The 17,058-nt window shown below is 39.0% G+C and overlaps 1 protein-coding gene across 2 annotated transcripts in view; it reads left to right on the forward strand.

The window, feature by feature from the left end:
* LOC143297845 (uncharacterized) overlaps nucleotides 1–17,058 on the forward strand; it is a 35,031-nt gene that overhangs the window by 10,804 nt on the left and 7,169 nt on the right. For both annotated transcript variants that reach the window (XM_076610365.1, XM_076610364.1), the window contains 5 exons: nucleotides 1,577–3,224; nucleotides 5,726–5,874; nucleotides 7,513–7,609; nucleotides 8,619–8,720; nucleotides 10,724–10,966. In XM_076610365.1, coding sequence (XP_076466480.1) covers nucleotides 1,577–3,224; nucleotides 5,726–5,874; nucleotides 7,513–7,609; nucleotides 8,619–8,720; nucleotides 10,724–10,966 — 2,239 coding nt within the window. The remainder of the gene's footprint in view (nucleotides 1–1,576; nucleotides 3,225–5,725; nucleotides 5,875–7,512; nucleotides 7,610–8,618; nucleotides 8,721–10,723; nucleotides 10,967–17,058) is intronic.

Below are 17,058 nucleotides of genomic sequence, written 5' to 3' on the forward strand. Positions count from 1 at the left end.
CTGTGAATTTTAAGGGGTTGGTAATGAATCAAAATGAGTTGATAGAATACCAGGTTGTGATTTGAATCACTGATTTCTTCCAAGACTGAATTTGAAGATTTTAAAACTCCTTTCACTGTTCTAGCAGATAAGAGTTCGTTTGTGTGTGTGCGTGTGTACGTGCGTGCGTGCATCTTATGTGTATATATATATGTAATGTTTGTGTTTGTGTGTAAGCGCATGGATTCAAAGTGGCAGCTACTTTTTATAAAGTGTATTAGATTCAGGAAGTTAGCTAGTTATTCTCATAATGCAAATTCATTCAATATGTAACTAAGCCCAGTTGACTTTGAAAAAGATAAAAATGTTTGATGCACATTAGGCAGACTGATAGTTGGAGAGGAAGAGAGAATGGGGTCATGAAAATTATAATCAGTTGTATTATGATACTGGGTGTAGCGGGAGTTATATGCTAGGGGTGACATTATTAAATTATGCTGACCTGCATCTTCAGTATTATAACTTATATGCAGGATGAGTACGACTTGCCGTTTTAGGCAGATAAACATCTGTTTAGGTGGAGTTGTATGATTTAAGTAGTTCTTCGAAAAAGAGTTGTTCAGCATTAATTATAAAGCTAATATTTTTTGTATATAGATAACTTTGTCAGTAGTCTCACATAAACTATGCCCCCCCCCCCCCCCACACCCCCTTCCCGTTTATGTTAACTGACATTCCCCAACCACCTACCCCTCCTTTATGTACAGGCTTTGTTGTTGTTTGATTTTTGGGATGGTGAAGAGAAGGTAGGAGGTGTGCGGGGACAGTTGGGTGTAATGGTTTTTGAATGGCTGATTGCATTTGCTTGCTTGTGCCACATATGAATTATATAGCTGTTTGATGTGTTATAATACATAACTTGCATAAGACCTACTGTTGTCTTTTCCCAGTGCCAGTTGCTTCTCCTACAATGGATCGTTCTTATCATATCACAACATGTGCACAGTCAAAATTGTGTATACATTTGTGCAAATTGCATGCCTACATGCACAGACACATGCCGATCTACACACACACACACACACACACACACACACACACACACACACACACACACACACACACACACACACAACATATATATTTATATTGTGCATGAGCATACATTTTCATGATTGGGAGAATTTCTGGTTGGAAAAAAACATTTCTTTGGGAAAGAACTTCTGTGTTGTAAGAGCTGTTTTTAGTTACTTTTTTTTTCAATGTAGAAATTGGTAGCATATTTCTAACCTTCATTTTGTGTAGTCTTTATTAAACATGTTTGACAAAAGACCATGATTTCAGTTTATGTATGATTGAATTTTAAGGCCCCATTTCTTTGAGGGTATTGATACTGCTAGTGCTTAAGTCTGGTTCAGACTGTGGTTTGAGTAGCTGTGAACAAGCAGCCAGAACAACTGCTAGTGATAACATTGCTGATGTGATTGGTTTGTGCATGCTGTAACTGTGAAAAGTGTGATAGTGGTATCTTTGAAAGTGTGTAAGTGCCGTTTTTGCAGGCCTGTAGATAACTGAAAGCCTGTGGGTTTTATTGCAGTACAATAATGACACACAGAAGTGTATTCAAGCATTGGAACAGGAGAGCCAGAAATCTTCACTCAGTGTACCCCCAGACTTCGGCAACCATCCACAGCCCCCTAGTCACTCCAATGACCTCAACCACTCCTCTGCCAACAGTTATAACCGCAACAACAGTGGCAGTGAGCAGCCTAAGCCTGTAGGGGCACCTCACTTTTCGAGCGTGTCTCAGGCCAGCGTGGGAATGCCCCGCTACCAGGAAGTGCCTGTGAAGCATGAGACTACCCACATCAGCACAGTGAAACATAATGTAGCGCCCCCAACGGTGCCTCCCAAGCCCCTCCCTCCCAAGCCAGACTCTTTCGCTCACTCTGGTGTGCCCACTGTGCAATCACGGGCCCCTCTGATGATCAACCCGGCAAATCGAGGGGACGCTCGACCCAACCCAGGTCCTGCCCCGCCTCCTGACTTCTCCTCATTTTTGGAGTCCTCTCGCAAGCAGACTGATATCCCCAACATACGCTGTGGCCCACTTACTTCAGAGACTGCTAACAGTGGGAGCCCTGAATCCCGGCGCCCTGTTAGAGTGATCAATGTGCAAGGGCATACAGGAGGGACTGTGATGAGCGGGCCAGCCATGTCTCCAACCAGTGCCTGTTCCAATCCCCGTTTCAGGGTGTTGCTGGGTGATGGTGGAGGGCTGTGCTCCATGCCAGCCAGCTCTGCCCCGGTCACCTCTCCCAATGTTAATCCTTACCGATTTGCAAGTCAGGCCTTCAGTCAGTTGCAGCAAAGGGTCCAAGAGCCAGAGCGTGGAGTTGTCCACTCCTCCAGCATTTATATAGACCCTACCGCCAGCTCTCGAATAACAAATATTCAGGAGTCGGTCGGTGATCCCTCCGTGAGTGCTCATCCACAGCAGTACAGACCCAATGCTCAGTTTATGGAGGTGCAGGGGCCCAGCTCAAACCCTGTGCCAAGAACAATGCAACCTCTGACAGTGTCTCTCTCCTCCCATGCTGTTGGCCATGGAACTCCTGATCAAGGTCAGAATGTTGTGTCTTATGCAGGATTTGCTTACACAGGGGGTTACAATCCGGGCTTTAGCCACACTGCTCCTACAGGAGATGGCAGTGGCTATCCAATGAACATGGCAAACCGGTTTTCTCAGGAGGGAACTTCAGCGAGCCCTCCACTTCCGTATCAGTTGTCGCTTGCCTCTCAAGGTATGAACCAGCTGAGTCTGGCATCCGGGTCAGAGATGGTGGGCCACCCACCGGTGCAGCCGATGTCATCCCCCAACCTGATGGGGGTGGGCATGTTTGGCATGTCCCCGGTGTTGATGCACAAGACACCCCCCCGCCTGCAGCACCAGCCCAGCACCGGCTCCTCCACCAGCCGCTCCAACAGCATGGACAGCGAGCACAGCGGCACCCCCCACCCCTCTGATGGGGTCTTGGATCCCCCCTTCCAGCCTCACTCCACCCCTCCCCTGCCTCCGCAGCGAGGGATGGGGGTGATGGGGGTGGTGATGTCCGGGTCCTCGCCCATGTCCACGTCCAGCCAAAGCAGTATCAGTTCAGAGTCGTCCCTGCGTGACCGGGACTTCAACTCCCAGCATCGTCGGCGGTCAGGGAGCATACAGGAGGAAGCTGCCTACACTCAAGGTCAGTTGTCGCTAGCTGTGTGTGGCATTGGTCTTCAGGCTTAACCTTGCTGTATGTTGGTTCTCAGATTTTTTCAGCTCACAGAGTACATTGCTGGCAAGTTTTTTTTTTTCTTTTTCTTTTCTTTTTTAATTAAGTAGAAATGAATGGTAAAGTTTTCAAAATCTGTATCGTGCAGGATTTTTTTTTTTTTGTAATGTTTTGATCTTTGATTTTGAAACTTCGGAATTTGACATGCCATTAATTGATTAAACCAACAAGTAAACTAATTTTTGAATTGTAGATTTCATTTGTTGACAGTAACTGATGTTTTCCAGACTAACACTAAACAGTTCAAGGAATGCCAGATTTCTACTGCTGTTAAAAATATATAATTTCTAGTTTATGACCAGAAGAATTTGAATTATGTGCATGATTTTGGTCATTTTCAAAGTTAGGTCAGGGATTTGATCACTTTGGACAATTTGCTGTGTCTATGACGTGTAATAAAATGGTTATGAACAAAGACTCAGTATCATCAGAAGCATCAGTGTTTCTGATCATAGGTCCTTCCTCAAGGTCTTTGATGTGTGGAAATGACAGTTGAGGTAAAGGCAAGACTTCAGAGATATGAGTATTATACACCAGAATAAGTAAAAGTGCGCTGAGATCTGAGTATAAATCAGATTATGGACATTCAGAGAAAAGTATGCAGGTCTAAAGAAGGAGGTCTAGACTAGATTGGGGTAGGAGAAAAAAAAGGGGGGGGGGGGGGGGCTGGAAAGAAAAGGCAGAAGTAGTTGGAGTATCAGTAACACCAACAATAAAAGCAGTGATACATTGATGGTAATAAAATATAGGGCTGTTAGTCCATAACCTGATTTAACTGGTTTTTAATATTTCACAAAGCAAGACAGAATCATAAGGACTTTGAATGATTAGAATATCTTGTTTTGTATTGTTAAAAATAAAAATACTGATGCAGTGATACTTAACAATGAAATGTACAGTATCATTCAGATGTCGTGTCAGGAGTATGGATTTCACAAAGCTTGACAGTAAATTTTAGTTGGACTGAAAGAGACATAGGTGAACTTGTCTTTTTAATGTTACTTTGATTGACCTCATAACATTATTTTGATTATTCTTGACAAGTTTTAAGAAAACAGCCCCTCTGCAATTGGTTTTGCTATAAGTGACAAGATTTGATTTGATTTGATTCATGGGGATTAGTTAATGAAAAGATTAAATCTTACCACCCAGTGGACTGTGTTACATTAAACTATTGTATACATGTGACTAGGATAAGCTTTGAGAGTGGCATTTTCTCTGGAATCACTGTTCAAAACTTTAGACTTCCATTACTTTAAAAAAATCTTTGTAAAGGTATGTGGTTTACACTTTCGTTGATCATTTGTTTATCAGTCTAGTTGTAACATGTTATATAATACCTGACAGGATGGTGTGAACTACACTGGTAAAACCTTGTGCTATTTTTATGATAATGGTTTATATGTACATGAAAATGATGATTATGGTGGTGTAAAATTAGCCATATTAAAAATAAAAACCTTTGGGCTAGGGATCATCATGCGATAGTGCTTTCATTCATTGATTCATTTTTAAAAGTGATTGAGCAAAGTTGTATCAGAATTGTTTTTCAGTCAAGCATGTCACTTGACAATAGTGTACAACACACACACACAGCAAACTGCACTCAGAAAACTGTTGATGAGATGGGGAGAGAGAGCCAGTGGATTGCATGCCTGACCTACATAAAATCAATTCTTGATGAAGTGCAGATGCATGCTGTGTCAGTGTTTGGAATACTTAATGTAAGTGGCAGATCCTGCTTTGTGGAGTTGGGAAGTTTGATCAAATAAAAAGATAAATAAATGGAAAAAAATTTCCCACATGTTCAGATTCTGAATCAGCCTATGTTTTTGTTGTCCGTGTTTGGTTGTTTTCATGTGAAGTGAACTGTGACGTAGAAGTTACAGGGTTCCAAGGGATTGTTAACATTGGCTTTTGCTGGCAGTTTGTCAAAGCATGTGTGCTGAAAAATAGGGCATGTCCTAAAGCAGGAAATGCACTTGATGTTGCTTTGAAACATACTTGTAACCACCATACCTAAATAAAATTAAATGTATGTTTAAGTTAGAATGTTAAGGGGAACAAAAATTTTGAGAACTAATTTCTGTTTGAAACCAATTTTTTTTTTTTTACCAGAACTATATTGTGACTTTGGTCAAGCAGGGTTCATGCATGATTTATTAATTCAAAGTTTTTTGAATTAATAAAACCTTTTTTTTTTTTTTCAGAAAAATGATACATGTGCCTCTTTTAAGTTCGTACAAACAGGGTTTGAAAGGATTTTGCAAAGTTTTAAACTTTTGTAATGAAAACTAAAAGCCATGAGAACCCAGTGACTTAGGAAGCAAAAACTCTTGTCTTCAATACATTTGCACACATCTTTGAGTTGGCGAATACTTGTAATAAATAAATTGTTTTCCACTTTGCAGCGCTGTTGGTTCATCAACGACAGAGGATGGACAAGCTAACGGAGGACATTGAAGAGAAGAGGCAGCAGCTGGATCATCTCAGGCGAGAAGTATCAGAGGCTGAGAAATCAAAGATAGTGGAAAACAGTCTACGCACAACTTTTCCAACAGTCAGTGTCTTTTTTTAATTTTAATTTTGTTATTTTATGCTCTGATTACTTGAATGGCTCAAGAGGTTTGGGGAGTATTTTGTTTTGTGTATGTGTGTGTGTGTTTCTTTGTGGGTTTTTTTTGTTGTTGTTGTTGTTGTTGTCCTTTTGGGGGGTGGGGTGGGGGGGGGTTCTAAGGTTATCATCAGATTTTTGAGTCGTGTTGATTGAAAAATATTCATTGACCCTAAATTTTTAGGTTCATCACTTCATGTTTAGATATGGAAAACAATCCTCCCTCTCTCTCTCTCTCTCTCTCTCTCTCTGAGAGAGAGAGAGAGAGAAGTGAAAGAGAGAAATAAGGGTTTGTTGTTAATAATCAATGTCTGTTAGTAATTATTGTGTGTGAGTACTGTAATGAAGCTTGACGTCAGCTCTCTGAGTCAAAACCAAAAAGGAGACAGATGATTTATTTGTTATAAACATTCACAAATCTGCCCCTTCCTATCTGAGTATCTCTGTGGCTGCCTTCACATCTACACCCCATCTCACTCTCTATGACTGGCTTCGGATCCACTCTGTCTACGTATACCCAGATTCAAACACTCCACTGTCGGCCGCCACTCTTTCTCTGTCTCTGGACCTTGCATTTGGAATGAGCTTGGTCAGGTCTCCACACTCTTCCCAAGATAGCCTCCCTTCCCCGCCCCTTCATTGTTTTTCTTTTTTTTTTTTTTTTCACTTCCAATCTAGAGTTATGCATGCATGTGACTGACTGGTGTGAAAGTGCTTTGATTTGTCTCTGCACAAGATTCAGTGCTATATAAATACTAATTATTATTATTGATATTATTATTATTATTTTCTCCTTATGACAGTTTCAGCTTCAAAGAAATGTCAATGCATGCAGACTGATCCATATATGCAACACTACATGTACTTTTGGGAGAAAAAAGAAGAAAAAAAGCAGATGCATAACCTTCATATAAACCCAACTGACAGGTCAGGCCTAGAGACAAATAATTTATTCTGAAGAATATGATAGATTTTGACTGTATATAATGACTACTAAATGAGGATTTAATTACACATACTGTACTGTGACCCACTGGTGCAGAATCCACTGGTGGTCTGGATTCCTGTCCTGTCCAAACTACTAATCCGCCTGTGCGGAGAAATTGAAAGTAGCTGTGGCTAGTAGCCTTCCTTGTTATATTACCTTCCCTGTGTACTCAATGAAGGGTTAAAGTAAACAAAATCTCTGGTGGCTCTAACATGTTGAAATGAATAATCAGCAAACTGGTTTCTGCCACTGTAGTGCCTGCTTACCAGTTTCTGTTCAGTTAGAGTGTTTGCAGCATAAGTTGCTTTAGACTAGAGTTGTGAGTTATGATCCTGTAATTTTTAAAAACTAAGTATTTTTTTCCCACGGTAATAAAGGCAAAAGATTGTGAAAAGAGACATTGGCTATCATACATCATGTAGCAGAATAGAAGACAAAGCCTTATACTTTGAATGTATTTGTGTTGTTTGTGTGTGTGTGAGATGGAGAATTTGTTGTATTATAAAATCTTATTGACAGGAACTTCACAAAGTAACAGAACTGTCCCCATTGTTTTGACTTCGGTTTTGATTTGCACACTGGTGGTGTTTTTCCAGGCTGAAGATATTTCGCGTCTTTGTGAAAGCAACCGTCGGCTCCAGACTGACATCCAGATGTATCTCAACGAAATTGATATGTACAAGAATGGGCAAAGTGAGTATGGGTTTTGCTATATTGATTGTGTGACAGAATGGAAGGTAGTGTCCAAGTAATTTTTCATCTTGTGTGTGGTTATTTCGTATGGTCTGAGAGCTTTGATCTGTGAGTCCCAAATAAACATTTTTCTTTTAACCTGAAAATATGCTGGCACAACATATTCTCTGTCTTTTCCTCTGTCTATCTTTCTATCTCACACACACAGACATGCAAACACACACACACTCTTTTCCTCTGTCTATCTTTCTATCTCACACACACAGACATGCAAACACACACACACAGAGGCAAAGACAGATAGACCCACACGCATGCATGATCACACACATACACACACACACACACACACACACACACACACACACACACAGAGAGAGAAGGTGGGGTAAGTGGATGGAGGGTTGCACATATATGAATATATGAGTAAATAATGTCTTTCCTACTCCAGCCCTTCCATCTCTCTCAAGAAGGGGTCAGGGTCGGCAGTGGGTTCAGTAATGGTGTTCTATGTTTCATTATGTTGTGCATGTAGGTCTTTTCCATATGTGTCCAAAGCAATAGCAACCTTTGTGTTTATGTTTGATTAAAAATCTGAAGAAGCAGGGGGACAGAGTAATAATTAGTTGATTATTTGTTCCTTTTTTGTCTTTCTGTTTTTTTGTTGTTGTTTTTGGTTTTTTTGGTGTTTGTCTCTTCTTTAAAATAATGCCTCTGTTATGTTTTAAATCTAGTGCCTTGTGTGCTGTTGTTTTTTTTAATTTAAGAAAAATCTAGTGCCTTGTTTTATTTCTGCATTATATTACATTTTCCTTGTAAAAAAAAAATAATTGACATGCTTATTTGTTTAGTCATTTATATATATATATATATATATATATAATACACACACACACACACATTATTTTATACTCTGTTTGTATTTGTTATTTCTTTCTCATTTTTCATTTCATTTCTGGCAATTTTTAAAAGTGATTTTATTTTAAATTTTGCTTATGATTTGTTTCAGCACCATTCAGCATCATCGACCCTATGGGTCAGCAGAATTTCTTCAACAACATGCCTACAGGTCCCAACGACCTCTTTACCAGACCCCCAATCCACCGCCCACGTAAACACTTTTCTTTTTCTTCATCTTCTTCTTTTTCTTCATCTTCTTTCTGTTCACACTGAGTTCTCTTGGGTGGAGTGTTTCTATATTATATAAATTTCATTATTGACATTTTGATGACTTTTTCATTGTAACTTTTTTGGTGTTATAGTTTTGTTTTGTTTAGGTACATGCATTGGTTTAACTGCTTCTGGACTTCAACTGCAAACTTTTCAGTATTTCTATGATCAGTCAATTTAACCATAATATATATATATGTTTTTACATTCCCTGGCCTTGAAATTGCTTATGTGTGTCAGTGGTTTGAAGACTTTACAAGAAAATGAAAAGAAAAAAGAAAAGAAATGAAAAGAAAAGAAAGAAACAATAACAGAAAGAAAGGAGGGAAATTATGATAGAAGAAAGGAAGGGAAAACAGTTGAGGAAAAATAAAAAGAATTAAAAAAGAGGAAAAGAAAAGACCGTCTTCGAGGGATGCTGAGTCTGCCTTGCTCATTTGCAGAATTTTCAAGCGTCCTCTAATTTTTCCATTCAGAAATTTGAAGAAAAAAATCAGTCAGTCCCATTCATGTTTTGTATAATACATAGATAATGAAAATATATATTGGCATTAACTCACTTGGGACAAATAGCTTTCTCCCTTGCTTTTCTCTACAGATGACCCATTTGTTAGGGTTAGAAAAAAAAATCACAAAAAATACAAAACATAAAGTAACTGAATGAAACTCACTGTACTTGACCCACTGAAACCTTTCGTCATGCCATGTCTACACCCACCCGTCTCCCTCTTCACTGCCCTCAGAAGCTGAGTCACTGTCAGTACCTTCTTGCTGATAGCTTTCCTCACTGCAGATACTTTATTCAACGTCTTCATCACCCTCGTCAATTTTGAAACCTTCGGATTGAAACATTTCAATCACCTTTTGCTGTAAAAAGCCGCTGTCATGATCTAGATTGCTCAAAAAATTTCCAAACATATCGCCTGCGATGCCATTTTCGATGTGTATGCAGATTAGCATATATTGTGGGGAGCCAAAGTCAGAGGTTTGCTGGCAAGTGTTTTGTTACGGAATCTCATGAAGAAACTTTTCTTTTGACCCTTGATACATTCGCAATGTCCGATGTAACTGCAATTGTTATGCTACTCCATGAGGAAAACGTGCAAAAAATTTTAATTGTTGAAACCGCTTTAGCGTTCCATCGTCTGGAACCATTCCTTACATCAGGAATTTCTTAGCATTCCATCGTCCGAAGTGAGTTATCTATATGAATTTTTAATTTTCTGCTTCTGTAAAGATTCTTTGATTCTGGATTATAACTAAAGCAGGTTTTCTTAACTCAGAATCAAAACGTTGCAACTCACTTGAATATTTTGGTGGTTCTTCACCACCTTCATCAGCAAAACAACTCGCTTGAATATTTTACTGGTCCTTCACCACCTTCATAAGTAAAACTGATACACATAAAATTTGGGTTGGACAGGCTGTCAGTGAACTAAGTTCACTTCTTCATTAATTAAAGTTGCCTCCTACAGGGTGCCTGACTGAGGTGTTGTAAAAAAAATTGGAGGGAGTTTCAAGCTAACATCTTGGTTGAAGCTGGGCTTTTCATCATGATTCGGATGGCTTCTTTTACCTTCTTCTTCCAGAAATGTGTCTGTGAACCACACTAATGTCCCGTCCAGGTCAGTACTGCAATATGGATCCTTTTTCTTAGCAAAAAAGGTCTGGAACGTTGAAAATAATTTTAGTTGCAGTTTTCAGTCAGGATTGATTAGCCCAGGTGCCACCTTTCTAGTTTTCTGGTTCACATTTATGAATGAATGGGATGAGATTTAAAAGAGCATGAATCATAGAGAGTTACTCTTTTGACATTGGAAAATTTTCAGCACAGATGCTGAAATTTATTTTTTTGTGTGTTCTTTTTGCCAAAACAAAATGTTGCTAATAACAAAAGGTTGCATCTTATTTTTCCTTAACATTTGTGTGTGTGTGTGTTCCCAGGTACTCCACCCCCATCTCCGCCCCCACGACCTCCCCCACCGAGGCACCCCCCTCACTCTGTACAGCGGGTCAACTCCAACGACCTGAGCACGACAGTACCGGCCCCAGGCCCCAGCCAGATGCAGGGAGGGGGGTCGGCCGATTCGGAAGAGGGGGAGAAGTGGGCGTGTTCGGCCTGCACCTTTGAGAACCACCCAGCCCTGAAGAAGTGCGAGATATGCGAGATGCCACGCCTCACGCAAGGTAGGAACGGGGGGGCCATGGGTTTGTCCCACCTGCACTCCTCGGGTGGGGGACTGTTGGGTGGTGGTGGGGGTGTGCACCCCCATCACCTGCACCGAGGGGTGGGCGGGGAGGCATGCTACTGTCACAACAGGAACTGCCAGCAGAAGCTTCACAAACTGTGACCTTGATGTGTGCTCTGTGTGTGTGTGTGTGTCTGTGTGTTTGCTAAAGACATGCATTGGTGTTTTTCGTTGTTGTTGTTGTGTTTGGAAAGGTGAGGACAGTGCTGTTTGTTTAAGGCATGTGAGGGTGGAAGACAGAATGCATTTTATGTATGGAATTTTTGTGTGTGTGTGTTTAAGAAGAAAAGTGAAAAGCAGGAAAAGAAGTGGGAATGTTGATTGTCAAGGTTTTCTGTAGACAGACAGACAGACAGGTCTCTTTCCATTGTTTGTTTGTGTGTGTGTGTGTTTTGTTGTTTTTTCCTCAAATCAGGATGATTTGGTTTCAAATTCACCATGTTGAATATGTTTGAAATAAACGGTTGATATATTTTTGAAGGCATCTGACATACATTTGCAAACAAAGTGGGTCAGTGAATCAACTGATAGTGATCTGTGTGTGTGGGAGAGGGGGCATGGGGACGGATGGCCAACACAAATGATTACATGTATGTGTCCATTTTTTAAATGACCATTTTTCAATTTGGTAAATACCTATGAATTTTTTTTATACTCATTTTAAAGAAATATTCATCAGTTGCCTGTGATCTTAATCTTATGTATGCAATTAAAAAATGGAAATAACTTGGCAAATAACTGGAGTGATGCATTATACTACGAGATTACGAAATGATGCCCTCTGTTTTGAACTGACTGTAAAGTGCAAAACCATGGCTTTAAGTGTTATTTGTAATTTTGAATAATAAGTAAATACAAAAAGAACAAACAGGAAAGAACACTTTGATAATTGGTCAGGTCACAAAATACAGTTACAATTTCCTGTGAGAGTATCAGTTGGAATATTTTATTTTTTATTGCATTTGAAACATTATCCATTTTCTTTTTTTTTCCAGAAATAGTTTATGGTCATTTATGAAAAAAAAATCTTCTTTCAGCGAATCAGTCTCATTTAAGACCTTGTTCTTTCCCTTGACTACCGCCTTCATCATTGTGAAGATTCTTGTGAAGCCATAAACATAATGAGACCTTGGCAAAAAAACAAGTAGTGCTCTTTATGCAATAACTTTGATTATTGTAGATACCTTTCTTTGGTGAAGAAGTGATTGATATATAAATGTTATTTATTCTTATGCAGAAAGAACCTTTTTTCCTTTAAAAATGAGTATTTTTGTGTTACGATGAGATAGCAGGTCAGTTGTAAAATGTAGAGAGACGCTCAAGATATCAATGTCTTCCTGTTGAATTTTAGGGGCAGGTAAATCTTCGGCGCTATCATCTTGTGTATTTGAACATTACAAATTTGTGAGATGTCTCAGTCTCTTTTGTTAGTAATTACTGGTGAATCTGGAGTATGTGCATTGGTGAGAGGGTAAATGAGTGTTTTCATGCTCCAGTTTGGCAGGTATCTGACTGGTTCTGCATGGTTTCTCCGTTATGACAGTTTCCAATGTGAGGATGATTTGGGTCAGTACAAGCAACCATTCTTAAAATGCATCAAGTGCATCTTAGGTGCTGATGACAAAAAAAAAAAAAAATGTTTGTGTGTTGTTTCTGATCAGTATTTGGATTTAAAAAATGAAGACACTTTGTATTGGTTTAAGTGTAGTTTGTTTTACTATTACTATCTCTTTCCCTCCACATTGTTTTCACTGGAAAGCCTGTATTTTGTGGATTATTCTGCTGTGCGCAAAACCAAAGCAGCACACAGTGCTTTGGTGTATTGATTTGGGTTTGTTTTACTTTTTTTTTCTGTCCTTTGTCCTTTATGATTTTACTGTAAATCCCTCTGTAATTGATGGAGAATTCTGCTGTACGCAATACCAAAGTAACAAACGCTTTTTGGTCTTTTTATTTTGGTTTGCTTTCTTATTTCTGTCTCTCTCTCCTTATGTTTTTACTGAAAAGCCACTGTAATTGATGGTACTTTCTGCTGCGTGAAAAGCAGCACACATTTCTGTAATATTTTGATTTTGGTTTACCTTAGTATTTCTCACTCTCTCGTCCTCTTTGTGTTTACTGTAAGGCTTCTGTAATAGGCAGAGTATTCTGCATTGTGGAAAACAGTGCAGCACTGTTATCAAGCCAGTCAAAGCCTTCATGAGTGTGTGTCCATGGTTACTCACTGTTTTTTGTCATTGCAGTTGATATGACCAAAAAAAAAAAAAAAAAAAAAAACTTTAGAAAAAGGATAAAAATGTTTTATGAAAAGAGGGAATGGTCATGGTTCTCACATGACTGATTTCATTACACAGGTGTAGACTCCTGTCCAACTGCTGATGTGTATGTGTTCATGTGTTTCTGTTGCGTATGTAGGTTTTCCCATTAGCACATGGGTTGTGTGTGTGTGGGTGTATGTGTGTGCATTCATATGAGAGGGGGGATTGCACAGAAATGAATGTGAAAAAGAATCATTAGTTTAACATTTGGCGTCATGTACTGTACCATGTTAAACTGGTGCACTTGAGTTTGACATGGTCAGTACATTCAACCAAACAAGCAGTTTAAGCATTTCCTAAAAATTCCTATTTTTCTTTGAAAAAGTGATAAAAAAATGGGAGAGAGATGGTAGGAAGCAAGTTGGACAAGAAATGAAATGGCCACCATTGTTGAACTAGAACACTTGAGTGTGTGACATAATACTGCTTTTGAACACTTGAGTGTGTGGCATAACACTGCTTCAGTGCTTGTGAAGAAGTGGCCGCCATTATTTCTGAAGAACTTTTGAGTGTGTGACATATTTATAAAGAACACAAATGTATGACAATCACTTTAAAAACGAAGGTTGGCAGAGGTGTATCTGTCAGTAAGTGTGGAGTGACACCCTTGCTGTGTGGTTTTGAAATTATTCTCAAGAATGTCTATATTTTGTGCCCCTTTGTGGTTAGCTGGGCTATAAGCAACATGAATTGGTTGGAGGTCTCTTTTTTATGCCTTCTGTGTGGAACTACCTTGCACAGGCTCTGGCACCTGACCCAAGTTTGTGTCTTGTCTTGAAAGCCATCAGTTTGTAAGCAGTGGTTTAAAAAATTTGCCTGTGTGATTATTTAGTCTTGTCAGAATAGTAGTGCAGGTCTAAATGAAGAGAGAAATGCTGGTGTGAAGTTTTGGCTTGTCAGATTATCAGTGCGGATATGGATGGACTTCTTGAACAGACATCAAGAACTGTCAAATAGTGGTGTGAAAGAAAAGGGGGTTACAAGAACAGTTTATAACTCAAGACAGAACACAGATGAAAAAATAATAAGATATCAGTCATGTTCCAGGTAACTGCCATTTATTCACTAATTCATAACCTCTCTTCCCAGAGAAACAAACAGAACAAAAAAAGTTTGGATTCTCTACCATCTGGTGTGGATTATACTTCAGTTTCTCTTGGAAAACAAAAGACCAGTCATGAATCTGGTGGTTATTTGGAATTTCATGTTGATCTGGCTTTTTTATTACCATTTAGTTTAAAAGAAATGGCTCATTGCTTAATTCATGTATGCATTCATACATGCATGCATGCACGCACACACCCGTACACGCACCTGCGAGTGTACACACACACACACACACAAACAACACATGTGCACACACACTCACAAACTAATAGATTCTGGATGCATTCCCCCTCCATACTCTTTATACACACATACTCGAAAACATGAGAAGTTCATGAAATGGTTTTAGACCCAGTTACCAAGAAACCATTTAAGGGATAATTTAGAGGCCTTTTCTGTTTCATCTCCTCGGGTGACACAGTTTGGAAGAATCTTTTGAAGGGATGCAATTATTTATATCTTTTGAAAAATAATAGAATATCAGAGCGAGTTTCATGATTATATTAAATTGGAATGCAATAGCCCATGAAAATCACTGGTTTTTGCCAATACAACATCACAGATCTGAAAGAGGTATCTGACAAATCTGAACCTTTTATTTATTAGTATTAGTATTATTATTGTATTTTTATCAATTTGCAGGTGATATCACTGACAGATCATAATTCATTTACTTTTGTATTTATTTGCAGGTGTTGCTCGTCATTGTGTGTGTGAAATTAATGTTAATCTGCAAAATGGGATTTCATTTTCATTGAAACAATTAACATTCAGGGGGTTGCTTTTCTTACTCAGTGGCTGTGTGTTGTAGAATTTTCAAGTTAGCTGATAGAGAAGACTTTTGGCAGTCACTCCTCCTTTTCTTCGGAATTGTGAAGATATAGTATAACCAAAATGTAGGACATTCCTGGTTTCTTATAATATTTCTTGTTGTTGAAATAAGTTACAGAAAGTCATGACTTATAATTACATAACAGTCAGTCAGTCATGCACATTTTGTTAATTCAGGCTTTATTTTTTATCATGGTTTTACACCTCAAGTTTTCATGAATAGATGAAATATGGAAGTTTAGGGGGTGTCCTGCACTAAATTAGCCACAACATTTGGCCAACAGAGCAATGTTTATGGCTATACCTTGCACCATTTTGACTATTTTATGCCCAAGATAACCACTATGGATCAAACAAAAACATTTTTTTAAAAACCTATGATCGCAGGAGAAAAATTAAGAATTTGAATATCTGTATGGAATGATAATTCAGCTGATGCATGATGGTTTAGTCTTTTCTGTTGTGTTGAGTGATGTGCATGCATGCTCTATGCATACTTTTGTTTGTGTCAGTAGCTGTACCTTGAAGAGTGCATGTACAGAAAGGAACTTGTGCATAATGTCATCAGTGCACTGCCACTTGGTCATCCGTGTTTCAGTTGAATTCTTTGCAGAACCGATCAGCATTGATGGAATTGACAACAGTTTTTATTGTGTGTTTGTTGCTTTTGTACTAATTTAGCATAGCTGTAGAGAGTTTGCTTTATATTCTGTTTCTGTTTCTTCTTTTGTTTTGGATCTTGAAACCTGTTATTTTCACTCTCACAGTACGCAGGCAGACAGGAGGATTTTTACAGTAACGTTCTCAACTCCTGTATTGGAGAAATCTCAAAACAACACCATGTAGGATCTGTTAAGCTCAGGACACTGTATACCATTGGTTGATGTGTATATGTGTATCCACATACATGCTTCTACTTGTGTTGCACCATGTATGGTGAAACAAACACCATGGTTTTTATTGCAATTGTTTGAAAGTAGTCTTCCACCTGCATGCTGGCTGTTGTGCGTCAGCTCTTGTCCGTCCAGTACTTTTTACGGCATTGTTCTTGCCATTCTGAAGAAGGCATCTGATGTAGATTTCCTTTTCACCCATCTAACAAACCTCATGAACTTAAGTCACGCATGACAGGTGCTAAATGAAAAATTGCCCAGCATGATAAAAAAACAAACAAACAAAACAAACGACTTGCATAACACCATGAGTGATCAGTGGCGCCAGCCACTGGAACATATTGCTGATACTGACAGTTTCTTTCTTGCTCTTTTATCTTTTTGAATCTTGAAAAGAGAGCCAACTGACTGTATGTGGTGCATTGACAAGTGGTACTGTTGCAAAAGTTCACAGAAAAATGGTGGTTGGAAAGAGAGCCAGATCATTTGTAATTCGAATGACCATGCATCCCTTGCTTGCCGTCAGATTCCTTTTTACAAACTGTTTACCTTTTTTTTCTGTGTTGGTATGTGGCATATAATTGAAGCTGATCAGTAGCATCTGTTACATTTCATCCTTACATCATCAAGGTTTTATTTGGCTTCACAACTGCAGCATTTTATCTGTCAGCAGCCGTGTTTCTTAAGACTACATTCTTTCATTGCTGATTTCTTTTGGCTTATGGTCTTGCATACCCTCTGGAATTTGTTCTGTTTCACTCCGTTACATGAGCAAGAGATTCTGTGAGACATTGTTCTTTTGTTTTGCTGATAAAGGAATCTTATTTTCTCAATTGTCACCCACACTTCTGTCTAGGTTTAGATGGACACAGATGATGATG

The sequence above is a fragment of the Babylonia areolata genome, chromosome 23 (genome assembly GCF_041734735.1).
Source record: "Babylonia areolata isolate BAREFJ2019XMU chromosome 23, ASM4173473v1, whole genome shotgun sequence".
Classification (NCBI taxonomy): Eukaryota; Metazoa; Mollusca; class Gastropoda; order Neogastropoda; family Buccinidae; genus Babylonia; species Babylonia areolata.